The 24,104-nt window shown below is 36.3% G+C and overlaps 4 protein-coding genes across 6 annotated transcripts; all 4 read right to left on the minus strand.

The window, feature by feature from the left end:
- Window positions 1-74: 74 nt before the first annotated feature.
- Window positions 75-3,454, minus strand: LOC141646838 (autophagy-related protein 8C-like). The gene is made up of 6 exons (XM_074454811.1): window positions 3,292-3,454; window positions 2,752-2,813; window positions 1,698-1,753; window positions 1,533-1,585; window positions 859-977; window positions 75-410 (listed from the first exon to the last, which is right to left on the minus strand). Exons 2-6 carry the CDS (start codon window positions 2,786-2,788, stop codon window positions 316-318), a joined length of 360 nt encoding a protein of 119 aa, XP_074310912.1. The 5' UTR covers window positions 2,789-2,813; window positions 3,292-3,454; the 3' UTR covers window positions 75-315.
- A 1,047-nt stretch (window positions 3,455-4,501) lies between these two features.
- On the minus strand, window positions 4,502-5,074 carry LOC141646528 (uncharacterized). The gene has a single exon (XM_074454400.1). It carries the CDS (start codon window positions 5,072-5,074, stop codon window positions 4,502-4,504), a length of 573 nt encoding a protein of 190 aa, XP_074310501.1.
- A 1,884-nt stretch (window positions 5,075-6,958) lies between these two features.
- On the minus strand, window positions 6,959-9,456 carry LOC141646836 (CASP-like protein 2D1). Its single transcript, XM_074454807.1, has 3 exons — window positions 8,994-9,456; window positions 8,667-8,778; window positions 6,959-7,596 (listed from the first exon to the last, which is right to left on the minus strand). Exons 1-3 carry the CDS (start codon window positions 9,179-9,181, stop codon window positions 7,336-7,338), a joined length of 561 nt encoding a protein of 186 aa, XP_074310908.1. The 5' UTR covers window positions 9,182-9,456; the 3' UTR covers window positions 6,959-7,335.
- Window positions 9,457-10,297: 841 nt separating this feature from the next.
- LOC141646837 (protein S40-6-like) lies at window positions 10,298-18,325 on the minus strand. Of its 3 annotated transcripts, none has more exons than XM_074454810.1 (5): window positions 16,821-18,325; window positions 14,871-15,050; window positions 13,860-13,958; window positions 13,532-13,626; window positions 10,298-11,219 (listed from the first exon to the last, which is right to left on the minus strand). In XM_074454810.1, exon 5 carries the CDS (start codon window positions 11,028-11,030, stop codon window positions 10,506-10,508), a length of 525 nt encoding a protein of 174 aa, XP_074310911.1. In that variant the 5' UTR covers window positions 11,031-11,219; window positions 13,532-13,626; window positions 13,860-13,958; window positions 14,871-15,050; window positions 16,821-18,325; the 3' UTR covers window positions 10,298-10,505. The 3 variants fall into 3 exon arrangements, with proteins under 3 accessions (XP_074310911.1, XP_074310909.1, XP_074310910.1); XM_074454808.1 differs by having other exon boundaries at window positions 13,532-13,631; XM_074454809.1 differs by having other exon boundaries at window positions 13,532-13,631; window positions 14,871-18,325.
- Between the last annotated feature and the right edge of the window lie 5,779 nt (window positions 18,326-24,104).

Here is a 24,104-nt window from a genome sequence, read left to right on the forward strand (position 1 = left end):
ATCGTTACATAATATGCGAGTGAGCATCCTGCAAGCTCAGAGCAGCTAATATATGCTCCGAAACAGATAGAAGCTAATTATGAATCTGATAAGCACAAATGTAATAGCTCAGGAAGGGAAATCAAATGTTAATCACTGAATTCGAATATAACCATAGACATCGAATAACATAAGAGCTTGCTTTAAGAGAGATTAGTCCGAGGACTGGTGGCAAAGTGGTACTAGCCACTGGCTTAATTGAAGATTAGCAGAAACTATGTACAACTTTGACCGATTCGTGAGCTTATTTACATGATTCCATCCACAACGGCAAGCTTAGAGATCTCCAAAGGTGTTCTCGCCACTATATGTCATGTAGAGGAAACCATCTTCGTCTTTGTGCTCCTCATAAATAGCAGACAGCATAGCAGCTGCAAGATAAACGCATATCGTTAGCAATCCATGAGCAAAGATGAGAAGTTATTACTCCTATTAACTATTCTCCTGTCCCAAAAATATTGATCACAGCTTCGTTTTAGAATGTTCCAAAATGGTTGATCATTTTTAGACATTGGTTAATCGGTAACAATTCTGACATATACCCTCACATCCTCAAAAATGAAAACAAAAACAGAAAGAAGAAATATTCAATCTTTGTCGGTTTGAGCCTATATGAAGGAAGTTGCCAGCTCTCACCTATGTCACTTTGACGCTTATCTTTGGTCGTGTGTCCAATACTTGGAGTGTCCAGCACGACACGACAAGACACTTATGACTTCTATACACTTCATTTTAGACCAAAGTATTCAAAATAACCGTATCCCACACTCTAGGACACAGTGTGACTTGCATTTGAGTGAGGGTAACATAGGCTCTTACCTGTTGGTGGCAGAATGTTCTTCACAAAGATAAATATGGCTTTCTCAGCACTCAAATTTATCCTCTTGCGAACCACATAGACAAACTGCCCGATAGTTAAATCGGCTGGAACGAGATACCTTCAAGCACAACAAAGTGTAGAATGAGAATAAAGGGCATCCTTAAACTCAATACAAATATGATACATATGACACATCGGCTTCTCCAAAACCATGAGATTAGACAATGTCAAATATGCATGTGTGCAAAGACTTTAAGATTCATAGCTTTCTAAAAATTAAAATAGGGCCAGGCTCAAGGGACCGACGAATTGTGTGATCCATTGCTCTCCTAGCCTAGACACCAGAGTTTTTTTTCTCAATTTAAGCTATTTAAGAATATTTACGATAGAAATTGAGTGAATACAAAAGAGGAATCACAGTATCCTCAAAGTAAAAGAACAAAAATGTTCAGTGATGCGATGCAAAGTTGTGGATGAAAAATATTCAGTACTTTCCTGAAACAGAAAACCGTAGCGCTATAGAAGCTTAAATTAAGTGTGAAATACTTTCAAAACGGTTGAAGAATATGAGCTTAGTACTACATCCATGATTCGAAAGCAACTGTTTGAAGAAAAGGCATTAACTTAAAAATAAATTGACACAGTTGAAGAATATCAGCTTAGCACTACTCACTTCTTTTTGTCAATATCAGGGATGTCACTTTTTTCAGCCTTCTCCACGATAACCTAGACAAACGAATCAAAAAAACATAAGCAACAGATACAAGTAGTAAGAAAAAATTATCCGCTAAACAAAAGACCATAGGTCAAGGACTCAAGGCATAAAAGAGTATCATACAGGGATTCTGTCTGGGTACTTCTCCCTTATGCGAGCAGCTTCAGCCTGCCTGCGTTCTGTCGTGTAGCATAGTTCAACAGGTTAATTGTGTTACTGTGCCTAAAATTAAACAGCCTTATTTGCCTTAAGGAGTTCCCACAAATAGCTATAGACGAGGATCTAATGTAAGATCCTTCCCCCAATGTTAGTAACATAAAGTAACATTAGTAACTCTAGATGGTCCGTGATGAAAATTGCAATTAGAAAATGAAAATATAGGTGACGATTATTCACGGCCATAATGAATGAACTTATCCATCTTACATTCTTACTAGCAAGCATCTCCAGAAATATACAACTACCACGAAGATTGAGCAGAACATGATGTGTCAATCACATTAAACTCGCTTTACTATCATGATGATATCATCTAGACCGTTCAAGAAATGAATCTAGTACTCTTTTTTTTTAGTGAACAACCGTGATTAATCCCTCCGTGACAAACATGAGAACTTGAAAAGCATTTATGATAATTGATAAGCAAAGTAATACGCAAATCGATCATTAAAATCCAAGAGTTAATTACAGAAACCCCGCACTAAAATACCTCAAATCGATCACACCACTATTTCAAAAACACCAACCTAACAATTACCCGCAATACTTTCACCAATACTTGAATAAAGCTGTGAACCATTTCATCAATGGACCTAGATACCCTGAAGTAACCATTTGTAATAACTACTTTAACTGTTTTGCATGTAAAACGGTTTTACATAAACTTTTCTCGCAATTGCAATGCCAATCAGCACTTAAACAGGTCATATATTTTACCTCCACATCAAATCAGTTTCGCTTTGTTACCAACACATCCAATACAGGATACACTTATATAGAGCGTCAATTCATGGTGGATTATGCATAAATATATACAGAATTAAATAAAAGATCAACGATTTCTTCAATTTAAACATAAATCAGATCAAAACACACAACAAACACACAATTACAAGATCTTCAGTAAAAATTCATGATAAATTACAGTACAAAAAGAGATAAAGTTTAGAGAAACTACCCAAAGGATGTTGAAGCTTGAAGGAACTCTTAGCCATGCTCAAAATTCAGAAATTAATTAAACTACAAGATAGATCAAAATTCATAAAATTAGGGTTCCAAAAATTAATCAAACAACAAGTTCAATCACAATTCACAAAACTAAGGCTTCAGAAATTAATCAAACTACAAGATCAATCGAAATTCAAAAAAATAGGGTTTCCCCAATCAAATTACAAGTTCAATCGAAATTCACAAAATAGGGTTTCATAAATTAAGCAAACTAATTGATCAATTGACATTCAAAAAATTAGGGTTTTAAAAATCAATCAAATTATAAAATCAACTGAAATTCACAAAATTAGGGTTTCGCAAATTAAGCAAACTACACGATCAATTGAGATTCAAGAAATTAGGGTTTCAAATACAATCAAATTACAAGATCAGCTGAAATTGACAAAATTAGGGTTTCGCAAATTGATGAAAACCTACAATTAAAATCGAAATTGACAAAATTAGGGTTTCAACGATGAAGATGTGAATTAAGAAGAAGAAAACATACGAGATGAAGAAAAGAGAAAAAGGGATTGATTGTGAGAAGGAAACAGGGTTTGCTTGAACAAGAGGATCTTGTTTTAAAGAGGCAACGGAGATAGAGAGTGGACACCCACTAATAATTTTTATATTTTTTTAAATATTTTTAGATTCGGTTTAGAAGTTTCTTGTGATATCGTCTCACGTTAAAGATAATTTAAAAAAATAATACGGATTTTTTTTTTTATTTTTTTTTTTTTATTTTTTTTTTTTTTTTTTTAGGAAAAAAAATAATACGGATTACTACTGATGAGTAAATAAGTATTTGCTCATTTTATTGAGGTTCTATTCTTTTGGGCTGAAATTGATTGAACTAAATGGACCTGAACTAAAGTGATTTTATAAAGCAGTAAAAAACTAAACTGCTTTGAACTGAACTGAGTCGACCCGAATTGAACATATAAGAACTGATCTATCTTTTCATATGTTTAATTACCAAAATAATAATAGGGTAGTAGTTTGGTCAATTTGTTGATTAAAGGAGGTCCATATATGGAAAAGTAAATAATCAGATTTTATAAGTTCAGTTTAGAAAATTTCAGTTCAATTCATACCAACTTTATTATAATTTCAGATCTTATTAGTTCAGTTCAAAATTCAGATCTTATGAGTTACGTAAAGAAAATTTAAATCTAAGTCCTATTCAGAACCTATAAATTCGATTTGGAAAACTTAAAGATTTATAAAGAATAAAAAAGTGTAGCAAAATTAAGATAAAAAAAAAACAGGATATTACTCCCTTAGGTGTTAGGCCATTTTCTTTTAGATTGAAACTGTTTGAACTGAACTAAATTTAACTGAGCTGAACTGAACTGAACTGAACTGAATTGAACTGGAGTAAAGGCGCTGTTCTTTTGGTCTGAAACTGTTTGAACTGGACTTAATGGAACTGAACTGGACTTATTGAAGCTGAACTGAACTGAAATGATCTGAAATTAAGTTTAAAAGAACATGACCAATTTGTGAAGAGAAGAACTGAACTGAACTAAACCTAATAAAGCTAAATTGAACTTATTAGAACTGAAATTAAGTCCAAAAGAACATGGCCTTAACGAGGAATTAAAAAACTTAACTTGTGATTAAATAAATAAATCATGAAACTAGATTTATTTTTATTTTATTTTTTTGAAATAAACCCACACGGGTTTAAATAGATATATTATCAGAATCAGCATGAACTACATCAGAAATGTCCAACGGAATAGACGCCAACCACTACGAGAACCTATAGTCCATGGCCTCAGATGAGCTAGCTTATGAGCGACCTTATTAAAACTTCTACGCGACCACTTAAACGAAACAAAGTCAAAAGAATTACATAAAACATAAATGTCATTATAAATTAAGAAAATACTACTGCGTCCCTTCCATTTCAGCTGTAGATCATGGATGACATTCGAGCAATCACCCTCCAGTATAACCTTTCGATTATTCATCCTGCGAGCCTCCTTGAGTCCATACAAGATAGCAGCTGCTTCCGCTTCTTCAGGTTCCATCGCCACCGAACCCTGCTCCACGCTACACCACTCAACCTCCCCCCTATCATTTCGACACACAGCACCCAGTCCTATCCCCACGCCCTCCACAACAGCTGCATCCACATTCACCTTCACCACCCCGTCCCCCGGCCTTCTCCACCCGCCACCACCCTCCGCCACCCCCCGGACCCCCACCCCCTCCTCCAATCTCCCCTCCCCTCCATCTCGTCCACCAAATCCCTTACCCGTCTTACAACTAAGTCCGCCCTCCATTCCCCATCTTTAAAAATTGTTTTATTCCTCCTCTCCCAAATAGCCCAACACCCAGTCATGAAAACCACCTGCTCCCGTATCTCGAGTTCCTTCAAGGCAATTTTCACCCAATCCTGAACCCTTGCAAATCCTAAACAAGACGGCACCTCCACCTCCAGCCCCTCCCAAACGCCGCCAACCCACCCGCACCCGCGTACCACATGTAAACAAGTTTCCAAACAATCCCCACATCGAGCACATTCGTTCCCAACCGATCCCATCCGCGCCGAAATATTACCTCTAGTAGCAATGGCCTCATTACACAGCTGCCACATGAACACTTTAATCCTCGGTAAAACAGGGGCTTTCCAAATTTTATTCCACAACCAGCTATCAGATAGAATACTCGATGGTCCCTTTACATCCCCATCTTGCTTGACCAAAAGTCTATAAGCCGAACGAACAGTATATACCCCACCTCTCTCCCCACTCCAAAACCACTCATCACGAACCAACTGGTCACAAGCACGCATTCTGAGTATCCTCTCACTCTCAAACGAAAGAAACAAAGATTCGACCAACTCAGTATTCCATCCCCTTCCCCCTTCTTCCATTAGATCCGCCACACGTAAATCCGGGTCAGCCTCCCCTCTAGGCGAAATAACCATTCCCGAACTAGAACCCCCAATCCACGGGTCCCGCCACACCACCGTGGACAGGCCATCTCCCACTCTGCGTCGTAGCCCCATCAAAAGCACGGACCGTGCCTCCCATATACTCTTCCAAGAATAACTCGGATTGGTCCCCACACCTGCCTCCAGAAAAGAAGTAGAAGGAAAATATTTACCTTTTAACAGCCTTGTCATCAAACTATCCTCATCGGTTAGTAACCTTCATGCCTGCTTACCAAGCAATGCACTATTAAACTTGACAAAATCTCGAAACCCGATCCCCCCTCGGCATTTAGGTAAGCAAAGCTTCCGCCACGCGACCCAAGGTATCTTCCTCCTACCATTCTCCGTACCCCACCAAAACCTCGAAACAAGGGACCTCATCACGTCACAGAAATTAGACGGAATCCGAAAAACACTCATCGCATAAGTTGGTATAGCTTGGGCCACTGCCTTTATAAGCACCTCCTTACCCGCCTTACTGAGTAACGAACCCTTCCATCCCTGCAACTTCTTACTCAACTTGTCCCGAATCAAATCCGTGAGTCCCTTCTTAGACCTCCCCAAGACTGTCGGCAAACCCAAATATTTCTCCTGACACACTACCTGCCTCACTCCAAGCACACCCCCTATTCGCTGTCTCCTCGCCAAACTAGTCCCACGACTAAAAGAAACCGTGGTCTTCGGCAAACTCACCAATTGCCCCGAAGCCTGCTGATAGCGATCAAGGATACGCATAACCTCCCTAGCCGATTTAATTAAGGGAACGATGTTCCAAATTACGGTCAATTTTTTTCACCTTGTTTTTTCATCACATTTGTTTTCTAGGTATGTGCAAGTTGTCACGGACTTACAATTTTGTGTCAGGCCCATTCGATGAGTAGTTCGTGGGCATAAATAAATTTCTTATTGGACAAGGCTGAGTCCAATGTACACACAGACACACGCCGGTTTAATCAATCTCCAGCTTAACTTTACTACTCTATTGCACAAATTCTAATCAGAGAAGATAGCCATTAGCCATTTTGGATTACATGAAACCTCATAGTCGGACCGAGATGTGCGGGGCAAATCTCCGAGTATGTATAATTGCGTGTAAATCATGAAGTTAATCATCCATAATGGTTTACCACCCTTTTTATTAGAGTATCTCGTATGAAACTCCATATATGCGACTCGTGAGCAGCTCATTCATATTTTAACCACTTTAACGAAATCTTAAACAGTCTTACGTGTTACGTATGAGTCGTAACTTTATTCTACGTATCATGATTGTAACAAAAATACCTATCAAAATGGTTTAAAGACGACAAACATGAACAATAAAAACAAAAACTCTAAAACCAAACACGTAACTCATCAGCACATCGTGATGGAAGAGCTAAAATTATTGATACATTTGATCCGAAGATCAATTAGCTTTCGGGTAAACACATGCAGTGGCCAGTGGCGGATTTAGGGGGCTAGCAGGGGCACTCGTCCCTGCTGGGAATAGGGAATTTCGAATATCTTAGTTAAAATTTTTGAAATTTTCCAAGGTTTACTTTATGGCATTACCAATTCGCCTCCGCTGGGATTTTTCGCCCCCCTCCTCCTAACAGAAAATCCTGATTAAGTATTTTGATCATCTTCTACATCTTTGGAAAGGGGAGGATCAAACATGCTAAAAGCCCTAAAAGCCGAAATAAGAGCCAAGACAAAGAAGCAAAACATAGCTAAGAAATGAAGAATAAAAGCAAGTTTAAGCTTATTGCAGAACATCCCATATGCAGTGCAAGCTTCACTCCATGAGACTTGTACATCTCCTTTATATGCTAAATACCACATTTCTGCTCCGGCTGCTCCCGATGTCACCATTAGGTACGCCATTACCTATATATAGCAACGACATTAATCCATTTTCGAAGTTTGTTGTATTAGTGGAAAGTGTCAAGCCAGGGTTTTTCGCTAGGGGACTAAAATTCGAAATTTAGATACAAATTGGAAAATTTTAGCTATAAATCACAATATGTCTGACCCAAACCTGTATTCAATATACGTCCGCCAAATATAATACTTCTATATGTAGACCTGGTAAAATCAACCCGATCTGATTGACCCGACCCGAAAAGGTTGATCCGAGACCCGAAATCGACCCGAACTGCCGCACCCGAATGACACCCGAAGCCCGAATTGACCCGACCCGACCCAAAAAGGACCCGAGTTTTCATGGACCCGTAACAGTCCCGGCCCGACCCGAAATGCCCGACCCAAAACCACTCAACCCGAAAATGATCCGACAAAATATAACTCTAATTAACCTCAAAAGACTTGAAATGCCTTTTTCTCTCTTAATCATTGACCCGAAAATGACCTGAACCAAAATAACCGACCCGCTTGACCCGAAACAGACCCGACCAACAAACCCGAAACAGACCCGGAATCCGAAATGACCCGGCCCAACCCGAGTTAACCCGAAAATTTAAAAAACTCGAAATGGCCCGACCCGAACCCGACGCATTAACCCGATTTGCCAGGTCTATGACCATATGTCACATTTGGTTCAATTTTTTTTTTTTTTTTTTTTTGATGACGAGGAGGTTGGATCCTCCCCGGATACAGGACCCATTTGGTTCAATTTTAGCTGAACTGAACTGAATGAAGCTAAATTGAACTGAAATGAAATCCAAAAGAACGGGGCTTAATTTTACATTATTATCGGTCTACAGAAAGAGTTGGCTTACATATATTTTCAGAAAATATCGGGTTGGAATTGACATCGTCTAAGAGAATGTAACTCTAAAATATAGTTTGTCACTCGTTTTGAGAGAACAATAATTAAACTGTTATATGTTACGGAGTATATTGTTACCTTGTATAAAACGAGTGACATAGTATATTTCAGAGTGACGTTATATATGAGATGCGGAATGACCAAAGTTGAATGAAATGAAGAAACAAACCTGATCAGAAATAAAGAAAATCCAAACTTTGTTAACTAAACAACTGATCCAAGTTGAAATTGCAGCAATAAGAGCATATCCAGCAGCTAAGGCAGCAATGCAAACCATATATCTTGCAATGAAAGCGTACAATTATCAGCGGTGACAAACAGGTAATGGTATTTGGTAAACTCGAAAAAAAAAAATCTAAAATTTTAACTAAAACTTCGGAATTTTCATCCTTCAATGGAGCGAGAGTCCCTGCTAGCATTCCCCTAACTCCGACACTGCAACTAATCAACTTAAACAAAACATTTACAGTATAAGTCAAAAGAAAAAGATAATTACTTGAGTCCAAGGAAGTTGAAAAAATGGATGCTACCATAATCAGGATTATCTTCATTATTTGTAACAGTGAGACATAATGAAGCAATAGTAAGAGGAATAACAGTAATTCTTAGAGAAAAATCAATGATTTTTAATCTGGGTATGGAATTTTTGGAGTTATGATTATGGTTTTCATTTGGGTTGCTCATAATTTGGTTAATGTTTAATGGTTCAAGATTAAGAAATTTTGTAAGAAAGAAAGAAAAGGGTGGTTTTGAGGTTATTTTAAGTTCAATTTGGAGTTTAGTAGTTGGAGGAATTAGTGAAGGGGAATCACATCATTATATATTATGGGGTAATTTTGTGAGTTCGATGTGATGGTTGCTCACAATTCTTTTAATTTTGTGGTGACGGATTCGATCCATATTCATGAGAGTACTTGTGACGAAGAGATACTCATTGTTGTCAATAGTGGTTAGTGGATAGCCGGTTTAGAAAAAAAAACAGTTATTCTTATTTGCGATGAAAAAATATTCGTGATATCTCAGAGCTACCTTCTCTTTTTATCATTATTTAAAACGATTGTGAGACGAGAATTTACATAGGAAAAAACATTATATCATGACATTTGTGACTCATGTGATGGAATGATGGTCTATTTTAGGAAGTGCATCATAAGAAATTTTTGTCAACATGATAGTGCTCCAAATGATGATCTTAAGCAACTTTTTGTTCATGTGTAAACATTTTAAAAGATGGTAAGAAACTCCTAAACTCTACCATTTGTCATCAACTCATCATATTCACTTGAGTTTTGGTGTAGTGGGGTTGTTGGTAGAATAGTACTACATCCCTTCAGTAAATTGATTACACTTACTTTATTTTTCCCTCATAAAATAAAGTAAATGTAAACTATTCACCAGGACAGAGAAAATAGGTGACTTTACCATCTCACTTTATTGGTGACCCAAGTTTTATAGTGAAAATTGATTTTGTTTTCGGCTACTAAATTTATGTTGACAAATAAACACAAGTCGTAAAAAGCTCTTGAATTGTAAAACAAATTTCCGCTAAATTTCTGCAAATTATGTTTGTTACTAAATTTTATCTTTATAGAGATTTGATTAAAGGGTTTTTCTAAAATGTGCCCAATAGACACATGTTAAGATGCTAATAAAGAAAACCAAATGGGTTTGGTGTGGTGTTTGCTCACCTCATCCCTTAACCATGAGGTCAGGGGTTCGATCGCTGCCCATGGGGAAGGAGCAAACTCTTTATAAATATATTAACACAATTTTATAAATATATTACAATAACAAAGGAAATATTTACATCAATATATAATGAGAAATTGAAATCTAATAACGCAATTTTATAAATATATTACAATAACAAATTATAAACGAGGTACATCGATTTTGGGGTCGGAATTAAATGTAAAATACAGGACAATACTAAAGCTAGAAACAAAGTCCTACATAGTGTACATACTGCCTAAGCCATTACAGTTGCATTGCTTCAACAGGCCAAAGATCAGAGGAAACCAGTTTTAGACAAAACAGCATCCCTTACCTTACACAGATCTCTTCCTTTCAGAGTTCTTCCAGCTCCCTCACATACCGAAAACGACGAAGTTTTGCTCCTTGCATACTTCTTTGCCAGCCATTCATGTGGAGGCAATCTAGGGTCATCTACAGCATCATCATCGACCTCGTCATCATCATCACTTTCGTCTCCACCATGATTAGAATGATGACTGTCATCCTTCCTTTTCGGACTTTTTCCGTAAATCTTGGGCCAGTCAGGAATGCTGACAGGAGCAGAATGCTGTTTCACCAGTTTGACCCCATCACTGTCATGGTTTTCATGTTTGTGGGACCGTGGAATCATTCTCGCTGCGCTTGGAAGACGTCTTGATATCGAAAGAGGAGATGTAGGAGTTCTTGATTCATCAATTTTAATACCAACAACTTCTCTGTTATCTTTGATGACATTCCATACATCTTCTTCCTGGTATTCTTCACTTCTTCTGTAAGGTCTCCAGTTTCTGTTCTCCATATCTTACAACTGGTCTTGCTTAAGACCGTCTTAATTCTTATTTCCGGGATTTGTCAAAGGGAATCTTGGATTTGAGAGAAAAGAGAGTTCAATTATTGGGATTTTGGAATTGCCAGCAATATATATAGGAACCAATGGGCAAGAGGAGCATTTAAGAAACTCTGCACACAAAGGCTAGGAGAACAGTATCTGCATTAAACAAAAAGATTTTAGCCAATAAATTCCAAAAGGGAATTTTTATACTCAATAAATTAAAAGATTCAGTATCTAGGCTTTAAAGGATGGTGAGACGAAGATTCACTTGGACTGCAAAAGTATTTACTCGCCATAGTCGCCAAGATTACAAATTTTCAGGTGTATAAGTTATTATAAAGTCGTTATATGCACAAGAGTCTAACACGCATTTAAAAATAACGTTACCAATTTTATCCTCTTATTAGACATGAGTATCTGGAACACACGGATGATGTATGGATTCCAAATGACATATCACATGATTAGCTACTTGTCTATTACTCCGTACAGAATAGCAATTATTTTACGAGAATTTCTATCTACCTTCTCTTTTCTACCTTCTCCTCTCACAACCGATTAAAATATCATTTCTTTTGCTTCATCTGCTTGCTTTTCGACCCCATGGGAAGTGCAATTTAACAGTCAGGGAGTAAAAAACAGAAGAAACTCAAAGTAGATTCGACTTATTAATTGAATAAACATCGCTAAAGACAAAAGAGTAGACAAAAGACAAAGTTATAAGCTTTATGAATTACTATATTTGACTCGGCATTTTTACCTTCTTACCGCTAATTATGAAATTTCTTTTTTTAAGGATAACATTCTACCTCAGGAATAGATATATAAGATAAGAAAACTTGAAGTTTAGACTTAACAAGCATTTTGAGAGAAAGTGAAAGCATGGATTAAAAACACAATTTTACATGTGGTTTTATTGTCAAGCCGCCATTCCTATGTTTGTCGGCAACAAAGATGGCCGCCATTCAGTGAATTCAGATTTTCACCCCTCAATATACAAAAAAACAAAATCTCATTTATGACGGGCAAAATCCGTCATTTTGAAGGGACGTGAAACAAAGGGAAAGTGGGAGGGCAAGTGGGGAGGGGATGCGACCTGTGAGCCTGTGAGAGATTTTTTTAAAGAGACCGTCACAAACAAGATTCTTTGATAAAAAAAACAACATAAGAAATGAAGAACTCAACTACAATAAACTTTTTTGTCTCCTAGCTTAGATTCCTTAGAAAAAAGAAAAGAAAAAAAAGCCTTATGGAAAGTGCAAGGAATCCAACCGGTTTCCCTCAACAATAGATATGACTAGATTCTTAATGCATTCGTAATCTTACGTTTTTAGAAAATGAGATTGCCTTATCGGATAGTACCGAATTCGGTATAGTACTGCATTCTCATATATAACATGTATGGTTCATTAAAATAACGGTGTTGCTTTTTCATATACGAACTTTATTTTTTCACATACTTTTTTTCATAAAGTTTCCATACTTTACACTTTTCATAAAACTAAACAAATTAGGTTTTTTTATGTACCATTTTCCCTAAAAAAAAAAAAGTAAATAATAATAAAAGTAAATAATACTAATACTAATACTAATGATAATGATGATGATGATGATGATGGTGGTAGCCGGTGGTGGGCTGGGGAAGGAGGGTTGTCGGGTCAGTGGGAGGTGGATATGGGAGCTGGTGATACCAAATCCCGTACTACCGGGTGACGACCTAGCTTTGCAATACAAATAAGACTAATCCATTTACCTTACTACCTTATTAAGATTCATTTCACAATCACATCTTCCTAGTTGTGAGCAAAACCGGGTACGGGAATCGACGAAGAAAATTATTTACTACTCTGTATTTGGCAGACAACATATACTTGGTTTACAGGCTACCACATAATTATCAACTACTATAATAGACGGACCAAACATAGTGGCATTGCTGGTAGCAGCCAAAAATTGCATTCAACTGTCTCCACTTTCTCAGAAGAGCCCACCACATAAGGATATAAACTCAACGAACCATATTAATTGTGAACAAAATACAACCTAAACACAAATTGACATGAAACTTGCTAAAACAAAATGAGAACGTCAAGTTTTACTCCCCTTAGACATATTCCATGAACCTGTATAACTTTTACTCCCTCTGTCCCGGTTATTTGTTGTTCTTTTGTATTTTGGGGTGTCTCGATCAATTGTTGTTCTTTCTATTTTAAGAATGAACTTGATGAGCAATTTGATCATTTACACTCAAATTGTTCCACTAGTCATTTAGTAATTGGCTTTCTCCTCTTTTCTTGGTCTTTGTGTCAAAAACAAAGAATAACAATTGACCGGGACGGAGGGAGTATTTTTGTGAATTTTAGTGTGAATGTCAAAACTAAAAAGTATTACTCTCTCCGACTCCTTCATTTGTTTACCGATTAAGACGAAAGAAGTACGGAGTATTTTTTATTGAAAGTTGCACATACCTTCCATGTTGAGGATTTGGTTAAGTTCCAGTGCATGTATGTACTAGTATCAGTCTTGTCCAAGCATTATAGTCTTCCAATCTTCCATCCATGCCCTGCCCTTCAATCATTAAACTTGTAACCATCATTGAATAATATGACAACTTGGGTTTCGAGTTGAGAGTTAAGACTCAACCTTATTAATTTCTAAAAGTAGCTCTCATGAATCATTGCACTAGGCGCTCATGAGACGATGAACAAAGACGCAAGGGACACTTTGTTTTTTATGAACCAGATACCAAAAGGGTCTTATCGTAGTGGTTAAGACAGATACATGTTTGACACTTACATGTTGCCTGAACTGCTGAACATTGTTAGATACCACGAAACTCATCGTCAGAATTCCTCTGTGCATGCCCTGTTTACTGTCCTGCCTCAATGCGTTTTGCTGAAACAAAAGGCAAGATGGTCAGACTATAGATTCAGAAGAACAACTAGCTATGGTTATTGCTTACAGTTCCAATTTCACCTCCAGCAGTGCCTCCCCGACGAACATAGTCATAATTGGCAAAAGAAAACAGTCTTTCTTAAGAAACCAAAATGCGGAAAGAGAGAACAAGAGAGGGATTAGGAAAAAAATCATGTCAAGTCATAAATGAAAACATCAACTGAATATAGAAGAATCGTAAAATCAATGGCGCTCTATGTCAATGTCATCCATAGAGAATACCTAGTTAAGAATTCAGCATAAGTCATGATCTGAATTTGACGGAAGCTGTCTACTAAAAGAACGTCTCAACGACTCAACCCCAAATAAACGATTAACACCTAAAAGAAAGAAATAAAGTTATTTCAGGATGAAGTTCCAGAAATGCCAACACAGATTCCTTGCAGCACGGGAAAACAGCAGAAAGAATATACTTGTGCTTATAGCCTTATACCTTGTAGGCTTGTAGCATTAGAAATAAAGCTACTGAATTATTTCATTATACCACATGCCAGCATGTATGCCGTGCATAGCAACTACAGCAACAAGGGCTCAATCTCAAGTGATTCGGGGTAATCTAACATGGCATGAAAGATCATATAAAATATATGGATATGGATTATATGTTGATAACTTGGAACACATTTTATATGGTATATATATCTAGCTCTGTATGTAAAGAGATTCTGCACCGGTACCCCATTAAATATATATAACTATCTAGCTCGATTCATTCAACAAGGAGAGTAATGTCGTAATGATACCACCATCTACCCTCTACCATATCAGCTTTAAATTAGCATTTAGCAAATAGACTTTAAATTTAATATTACAGTGTACAATTATTAAAAGAGGATGAGGAACTTGGCATACCTTCTTCAAAGAGAGTAATGTCGTAATGATAACACCATCTACCCTCTACCATATCAGCTTGAGATATCACATCGGCCTTCTACAGATCCTTCATAAGTTAGCAATTGAATGCAGCCTCCTGTGACTTCTATGCATGCTAATGATGATTACAGCTTATTGCTGCCAGTGCAGAAACTCTCTCTGTGAACAGACCTTCCAGTGAGTTCTACTAATCTTTTTGGAGATTAACCAAACTAAGTGAACTGACTATCACAAGGTCCCCATTACAAAAGAGGTAAATACTTGGGAGATAATTCCTCAGACAGGTTTCAAATTACTTCCTCCGTCATAGAGATACCCGTCAGAAAGAATGTCGTAAATAATCTACCTCTTCAGTTCTAGAAAATTCAGTTATGTGCAACAGACCAACAGTTTACACTACATGGCCTAGTTAATGCCCTATTCTGCACACCCATTATGGCACATTACAAATAGTAGATTACTTGCAACCAGATCCAAGAGGAATTCAATCAACTGTACGCACAGAAATTGTATGAAAACAACAACACATAATTATGGGAGGAGATCAGGAGAGCACTAACTAGTAACTACATTACCCTAATACCTAAAAAGACTGCCGCTGCTAGCGGGACAAATAACAATCGTGTGGCACGGTGGAAAGTTTAATGTGTACGAGATGATAAAAACAAGGAATAGTACTGAAGTTACATCAGTTTGAAAGCCAAGTTTTGTAATCTATTGAAGAATGTAACAATCAATTACTAATGCCAGTGTTTGCTTTATGTAATCTAATAAGTTGAAGCATTACCAAACAGAACCAACGACGCACATCAAGTAAATCCCGGGTACTACATAGTTCACAGCGAGGCTCACTCGTGTCTATTAGTCATATACGATTTGTGGAAATGTTGATCGTCTCAGTTGTTTCAGGATGAAGTTCCAGAATACCAATATAGATTCCTTGGAAAACAACACAGAATATACTTATGCTTATACCTTGTAGGCTTGTAGCATTAGAAATAAAGCTACTGAATTATTTCATTTTGCCACATGCCGGCATCGCGGCATGTATGCCTTTGCCTAGCAACAACAGCAATAAGGGTTCAATCTCAAAATGATATACGGTCATCTGACATGTATCGTCATTAGAAAACGCCAATGAATCAGCAGGACAAAATCATAAAGGCCACATGGTTAATGAAGGAATATGAGACATAATAATTAACAGCTGAAGCCAAACTAACTTGTGTTTAATAGTATATGGCATTAAAAGATCATATATGGATTATATGTTGATAACTTGAACACATTTATATGGTATATATCTAGCTCTATATGTTAAGAGATTCTGCACCGATACCCCATTATATAGTATAACTATCTAGCTCGATTCATTCAACAAACAAAATAGTCACATGGTAAATCATAAATTAAGAATACTGGATTGATAAATCAAACAAGTCTCGTATCTAAATGATGAAAAGTTGTAAACCAAGCTCATATATCTGGCATTCATATGCTTCAGTGACTCCTATGAGTTTCGTCTTTCTACATTACATTGTTTTGACTGTATTATTAACATTCAAAAGACAAAATTCAGAAGTGAGATGCAATGATATGGTCAATCAATGAATGCATATTCTGGAATAATATAAACATAAACATAAACAAGAACGATAACAATTAAGATTCATATGCAGAGCTGTCGTTCTGCAGCACTCTCTTATATACCACATAGTCTCGTATGTTGTTAATTATAAACATCCATCTACGGTCATTCAGAAACAACCTCTTTGTGTTTGCTTACACAAGGATAAGGATGCGTACATCTAAACCCCCCTGCAACTTGCGGGAGTCATTGAGGCACTGGGGTAATGCTGTTGTTATAGTCTCATATACAATAATCTCACAGCAGAGATAATAATAAAAAAGAGGAGGAACTGGACATACCTTCTTCAAAGAGAGCATTGAAAACACCATCGACCCTCTACCATATCAGCTTGAGATATCACATCGGTCTTGATTTGTGATTATAAGCATGTTAATGATGATTACAGCTTGTTGCAGCCCATACAGAATCTCCTTCTGTGAACAGACTTTTTTCCTTCTACGAGTTCTGCTAATCATTCTGATAATTAACCAAACTAAGTGAACCGACTATCACAAGATCAATATATGCATAACAACAAAATGTCATTGAATTAATACAGAGAGCCTATGAAAAAAACTGCGAGTACATAACGTCTAGCACTTCCATTACAGAAAGAGGTAATACTTGTGAAAAATATCCTCAGAGAGATTTCAAAGTACTCCCCCCATCATTGAGATACCCGTTGCAAAGAATGTGGTAAACAATCTACTTCTAGTTCTAAGAACTTCAGTTATGTGCAACAGTGTGTACTACTTGGCCTAGTTAATGCCCTATTCTACGCACCCATTATGGCACATAACGGGATGATAGATTACTTGCAACGAGATCCAAGAGGAATTCAATCAACTGTACGTGCAGAAATGTATGAAAACACAACTCATGATCATGAGAGCAGAACAATAACAACATTACCCTAGTGACCCAGGGCCTAGTAGTGGACTACCACTACTGGCAGGACAAACCATAATCGTGAGGCCCGACAAAAAATTTAATGCCATAAGATAACAAAAAGCAAGTAGGAACGCAAGTGGAAGGGGGGCAATGAGAGGTAACAAGCTTGTGACCGTCACAAGCAAAGCAGTTTGAACTATCAATGACTGATGCCGGTATTTGCTTTATGTAATCTAATGGGATTCACATGTCTAATAAGTAAGAGCACAAGCAAACAGAACCAACAACACACATCAAGTATATCCCGAATACTACATAGTTCACAACAAGGCTCACTCGTGTCTATTAGTCATATACAAATTGCGAAAATGTCAACCATCTTAGTAGAGATCCTGAACAAGATCCTACAAATCACCTCACACCCGACAAAACAACACAGTTTTTACTGATTCATTTACGGAATTGATTTAATACGCAACAGTTATGATCAAGCTCTAGATAGTTGTCAACCGAGACAAATCTAGTGCCAATTCTCAAAGTAAACCATCAATGCCAATGCTTCATTAAAATGGCTGAAACTAACTCACTCCAATGATAAACAAACCCTAATTCATCTACAACACATCAATACAACATTTGAAGCACATAACCTAAACAAATATATAGAATCTTAAGTGATCCTTTCAATTAATACTCGAAATTAAAAGCAACCTTCCTAAATCCTGGTAACCAATTTAACAAATCCATGTAAATCGACAAAACATGAGATTAACGGCGCAATTAATCAATCAAATCATAAGCATCCGACATTAAGAGCATATAACCTAAACAAATATATAGAATCTTAAGTGATTCTTTTGATTAAAACTCGAAATTACAGGCAACTTCTTAAATCCTAATAAACAGAATAACAAATCAAGGTAAATCGATGATACATGAGATTAACAGCGCAATTAATCGATCAAATCATAAGCATTCAATTGCAATTAACACTAATTTAAAACAAATTTAATCAAAAACAAATCAATTAACTGCTAAAACATTAATTAATACCGGCAAATCATGTTTTACTATTTCATTAATTGAACAAAGATGAACAAAACACTGTGTATATTCAGATCTATATCATAATCTCAACAACAAAAATTCTACAAAATTATAATTATAATAATTATAAATGATCTAATTAATGAACAAGTAAATTATTATTATTAGCAGCATTAACAACGCTACTAATAAAAGGATCAACAACATTATCAGAAACTACTACATGATTAACACCACTAATATACACTCTCGCCGCGCCGAGTTTCTTCCTTCCAAAACACTGCGGTCCACGGTTTAAGTTCGCAAACTCGGGAGGCAACTCAGTGAGTGGACTCAGCACATTATCATCGCTTACATCGCGCTGAAACAAAACCGAGTTAACTCGGTGAGAGCGAGTAGAGATCTTGGAGTCGCGCAGACGAGCGAGTGCGCCGGGTTTGAGATACTCCTTGAATCGGTGAGTCGGAGGACGAGTTGACTGAGTTCGGATCCTCCGATTCATGATTAGTATAGGGATGTAAGGGGAAATGTGGAAGATAGTTGGGGAAATTGAGGAATTAGGGTTTGAGAGTAGGTGAGGAATTGGGGGAAGAATGGTGGATGGGGTTGGGGGTTTATAAAGGGGGATAAGAGGGGAAGAAAGGCGGGAAAATAAGGGTGGATTGTGGAGGGAGAGGTGCGAGGGATTTTTTCAATTTTTTGTGTTTTTTTGAGTTTTCGAAGGGGAATGGTGGGAAGTTGCGTTGAATTTTTTGTCGAATAAATGATTTTTAAGGTAAGAAAATTAGATTGAAGTAGGATTGATTTATCTCATCCTTTCGAATGAGTGAGGTATGTTGAAGTCATCGACTTTCAAACCACCTCGAAATTTCGAATTGTACATGAATGTTGCTTCATAATAACAATGTTTAATTATCACTTCATCAAAGAAATGAAGATCTAATTTTACATCCTTTATAATACTAGAATTTTTTCAAGAAATTTGTCAGGTATTACGAATTGAGTTGATAACACATAAATTATCACCTTCTATAATTAACTGCTAAAATGCCTTTTTTTAAAGCGAGAGCTTCGGTAACAAGAATACTATTAGATTCGCACTGTTTTGCTCCCAACATGACAACTTTACCATTATGATCTCTTATAGAGTATCCTAAAACAGCTTTATTGTCATCTATTTTCGATCCGTCAAAATTTAGTTTTAGAAAACCGTTTATAGGTGTTTCTCCCACCAGATTTCTTCCTTACTAGTAGTGTTTCTAGCTGACTCGTATTTTTCGGAGATTGTTGAGATCTTTATGTCTAGTCTCATTCAAATCTTAATGTTATTACCGCTTAAGAGAATAAGTTTGCTGATATCTAAATGGACATTATTAAAGATAATAAATATCATTTCTACATAACCATGCATTTCACCAAATAAAATTAAGGCCAAATGGCAATATACTACCTATTAAAGTTCGAAATTTTTATTTTACTACATATTATGCTTAAATATGCAAACTACTACCTACAATACTGCAAATATACTCAGTTTACTACCTACTCGACGAAAAATACAACTAATTGTACCAATCTCAGGTAAGATTGGCTTTGTTCCAATTTTTTTTTTTTTTTTTTTTTGCAATTACTTTATACCTATATTGCCCCTTCTTAATTCAACATAAGTATTCAAAACCATAATCTCCCTCCATTATCATCTTTTTCTTCAACCCATATTTTTTGCAATTACTTTTGGAATTAAATCTTTGAGATAGTTTAGTTTCATTATAAAACTTTGACTAACAATATCATCATGTATTTCCAAAAATTTATTAAAACTAATAATGTTTATGTCTTGGATAACTGAAATAATCAACGACATCTGAAAAATAAGTGATTTTTATCTTCAAAAGGATGATTGCACAAAACATAGTGAGCCGGGACATTAATATGACTTTTAAGAAATTTACCTTTCGTAAGAAGACTATCAATACAAGTTTTCCAAAGGAAAAACCTTCAACTAACCAATTTGCTGTTTTAGTAGAGAAATCTTCATCCACAGACAGGCGACAACCCCCAAATAAGGATATCCGGGATATCATTATGCGGGAATGAAATATCAATTATCTGATTAACAATATTATTATGCAATAAATTAGATAATTTTCTAACATCCCATTGTTTAGAAACTACTAACAAAACAAGCATCCGACTACTGTTGTCTAAAAAAAAAAAAAAAACAGCAGCCTATGGCTAACAAGCAGCAGCAGCAATATCAATTGGCATCATCAACTTGAATACCAAGAGCCTTCAAGTCTAATTCAGCATTATAAAGCTCAAAGGCTTTTTCCGGATCAAAGAAAGCGTCTTGCTCAACACAATCAATCAAATAGTTACACAGTGGTTTTTTTTCAATGAAGCCCACCACCTTCCCTACAACATTACCTGATTCCCCTTTCCCTAATACAATCACAGGGAACTCAGACAATTTTTCGGAAAACCGGAGAAAATACAAACTTGAAATCTTAACCTTCATGTATTCCCAATCAACCTCTCCATTCTTGAAAACTGGAAGAACCTTAAAGGTACATCCTGAGATAATAATCTCGAATGCGCTCGAATTCGTGGGGTCCATCTTCACAACACTCCCCATGGCCATGGCTTCGAGATTCGTATACTCATTCATAGGAGGAATATTGGCTTGAAATTGGTCACCGATTCTGATTTTTGCGATGAAAGAATCCATCGAGAGAAGTTTGATTGAATGTGATTGTTATTCTGACTTTGACAATAACGATGGGATCGATTGATTTCAGGGGTCGGGCATGTTATTTATATTGGAGTTGTGGGTAAAATATAAACAGTTTTTCTAACATATGTCCACTAAGCATAGGATAAGAAAATAAAAAAGGAAAGTATTAATTGCTGTTTTTATGGAAATTGCAATCTTCTATTATTTTTATTTTTCTTACCATAAATACATTTATTTCTTTTCTTTTTTGTTTTCTTATCCTATGCATGGACGCCTGGTGGACATAGGTTAGAAAAATTCAAATATAAATTGTCGATTTTTTGAAAAGAGTTATCGGGTATTTGGCTAGGTTAAGGGTCGGACACCTTTGACTAAGCCTTTACTTACCTTGTCTGGCAGGGTAGGCTACACGAGTCTGTTGTTGGGTTGGCTCGTGTTTTGCTTTAACTCGGTCTGTCATACTTATGTATAAAATTTATTACAAAATGGTGAAACTTCGCTATCTTTCTAAGGTTTGAACCAGTCTGAAGGTCTCACGAGTCGAGGCGGTGGATAAAACACGAACTTTACCAAATGGATTGGACGGGTTGGAGAAGTCTGTACGGTATGGTTTGTTAGGTGTTTGTTAGGTGTATCTATATCTATCTATCTATATAAAAGAAAAATAGATGAACCACTAGATATTTTATTGTACACGTATCAAGTCATGGTAAATTATTTTCCCGCCTAACTCAGAAACCTAATAATGATTCTTACTAATTTTCACTACCATCTTCTTATTCCTAAATAAATTATCTTCTTGGAAAAGATTTCATTATCTTTACCCAAAAAAAAAAAAAAGATTTCATATCTTTCTCAAGATTATTATAATATAAATCTACCTAAAATTTCAATTCTCTTATAGTATACTTTCTGCATTAGCCTATTTTCGTGAAGGTGCAGTGGAAATTGCTTTAAGCGTGTATTACTACTAATTTTTCATACTTTACCTCTACGAAAATCTCATTTTTTTCACATTTTCGAGTCATTTTATATTTTGATGTTTGTTCTTAAGTCTTTAGTAGAGCAAGCTTTCTGAGTTGACAAATAATACGGATGAGATTTTTCATTAAATGTTAGTAGAGTGGAGGATACATACATTTGGTATTGGGTTTGTTTTTTTCCGATTATTTTAATTATTTCTGTTAATGAATTAAATTTGACCTCCGGATGACTGCCTAAGTGAACCTGAATCCCTAAACTCTTTTAATATATTTGAATTTACCTTTTATTTCATCACAATTAGTTATAGTTAAACAAACCAAATCTTCAAGAAATCGGTTACCTTTAAAACAAACTTAAATATTAACAAATAGTTAATTACCGCATCCCTGTGGTCGACCCTTTCTTACTGCTAGCTATTAGTTAGTTGAGAATATGATTTATTTTGATTGGGCAACGACTAAAAATAACCTTATCAATAATCAAAAAGAGAGAAATCACTTTGTTGAAATTCAGAGTATTTTCAATCTATTTCAACGCTCATTTGAGTTATTTCTCTTTATCAATATCCTCAACCTGAGACATTACAAATTGTTTTGAGATAGGTTCAAATTATGATCTTGAGCTTAGAGTTGACTTAGAGATCGTTTTAAAAAGTGAAACTCGAGTTCGGCTTCAAAAAAACTTAAACATGGCTCAAGCTTAAACGGTAAGGGTCTCTTTCTCTAACCATGAAGTTGGGAGTTCGATTCTTACCCGCGACATAGTGTGCTCAATTTTAAACAAAAAAAGAGAAAACAAAAACCATAAAAATAACTAAGACGGGTGCGAGAGTGGAGACGAGTTGGGCAAGACCGGAGCGGGGTAGGGTGAAGATTAATGTGGATGCGGGGTATAAAGAGAGAGTTGGAACGTGTTGGGGTGTAATGTGTAGAGGCGTCAATGGGTAGGTGATTTTGGGAACTACGATCCAATCTAGGGAGGTGCTACATCCTACAATAATGGTGGAGGCGGTGGATGTGTTGCACGACCTTTAAGAAGCAAAGGTAAGTGGGGTTCGAAGTGTGGTGGTGGAAGGTGACTGTGAAGTGACAATGGAAGATTTGAAGAAGAAAAGGACCGGCCGTAGCGTTATAGTTCTCGCTTATAATGATATTTTAGAGCTATGTAGTAGGCTTGATCGTGTTAATTTTTCGTTTGTTCGTAGAAATTTGAATAGAGTAGCACATGAATTTGTTCACGCTTCGCTGTGGGAAGTGGGTTGTCGTAGATGGGATAATGTTTTTCCTCCATCTATAGCGACACTTGCGGAAGTAAATTTGGTTAATCTACAATCTTCCACTATGGAACCTCACCGAGGTGCTAAGCTAGGTATCGAGTTTGATTTTGTTAAGTTCAGCACCAACTCAAGCTCGGTATTAGCTCGGTCTTAAGGTTAAGATTATTGGTAGTGTTGAGACAAGACTTTGGTGAGTCTTAAGACAAGACTCACTCAAGACTACCAATAATCTATCATAGTCTTAATAAAGTCTTGACAAAGTCTTAAGTTGAGTCTTGGAAATCCAAGACTTAACTTAAGACTCTACATGAGTTTTGACCCCACTAATAAAAAAAGACATCTAATGAAAGAAAGACATGTGTTATATACTTATATGGCATGTGTTATATTATTTTTGTTCTTTTTTTCTTAAACCCCACATTTTCTCAAAGTATAGTGAAAAAGTAGAGTATGAGGTGAGTGTGACTGATAATGTATAAAGTTTAAGTTAAGTTTGAGGTGAGTCTGAATAATAAATAAATAATAAAAGTTAGTGGAAAAGTGATGTGACAGAGTCTTAAGACTTTGAAGAGTCTTACCAATAATCATCCTCTGAAATGGAGCTGACTGAGCTCAAACCAAGTAACCAAACCGGTTCTAAAAGACCCACGA

The sequence above is a fragment of the Silene latifolia genome, chromosome 3 (assembly GCF_048544455.1).
Source record: "Silene latifolia isolate original U9 population chromosome 3, ASM4854445v1, whole genome shotgun sequence".
In the NCBI taxonomy this organism is placed as follows: Eukaryota; Viridiplantae; Streptophyta; class Magnoliopsida; order Caryophyllales; family Caryophyllaceae; genus Silene; species Silene latifolia.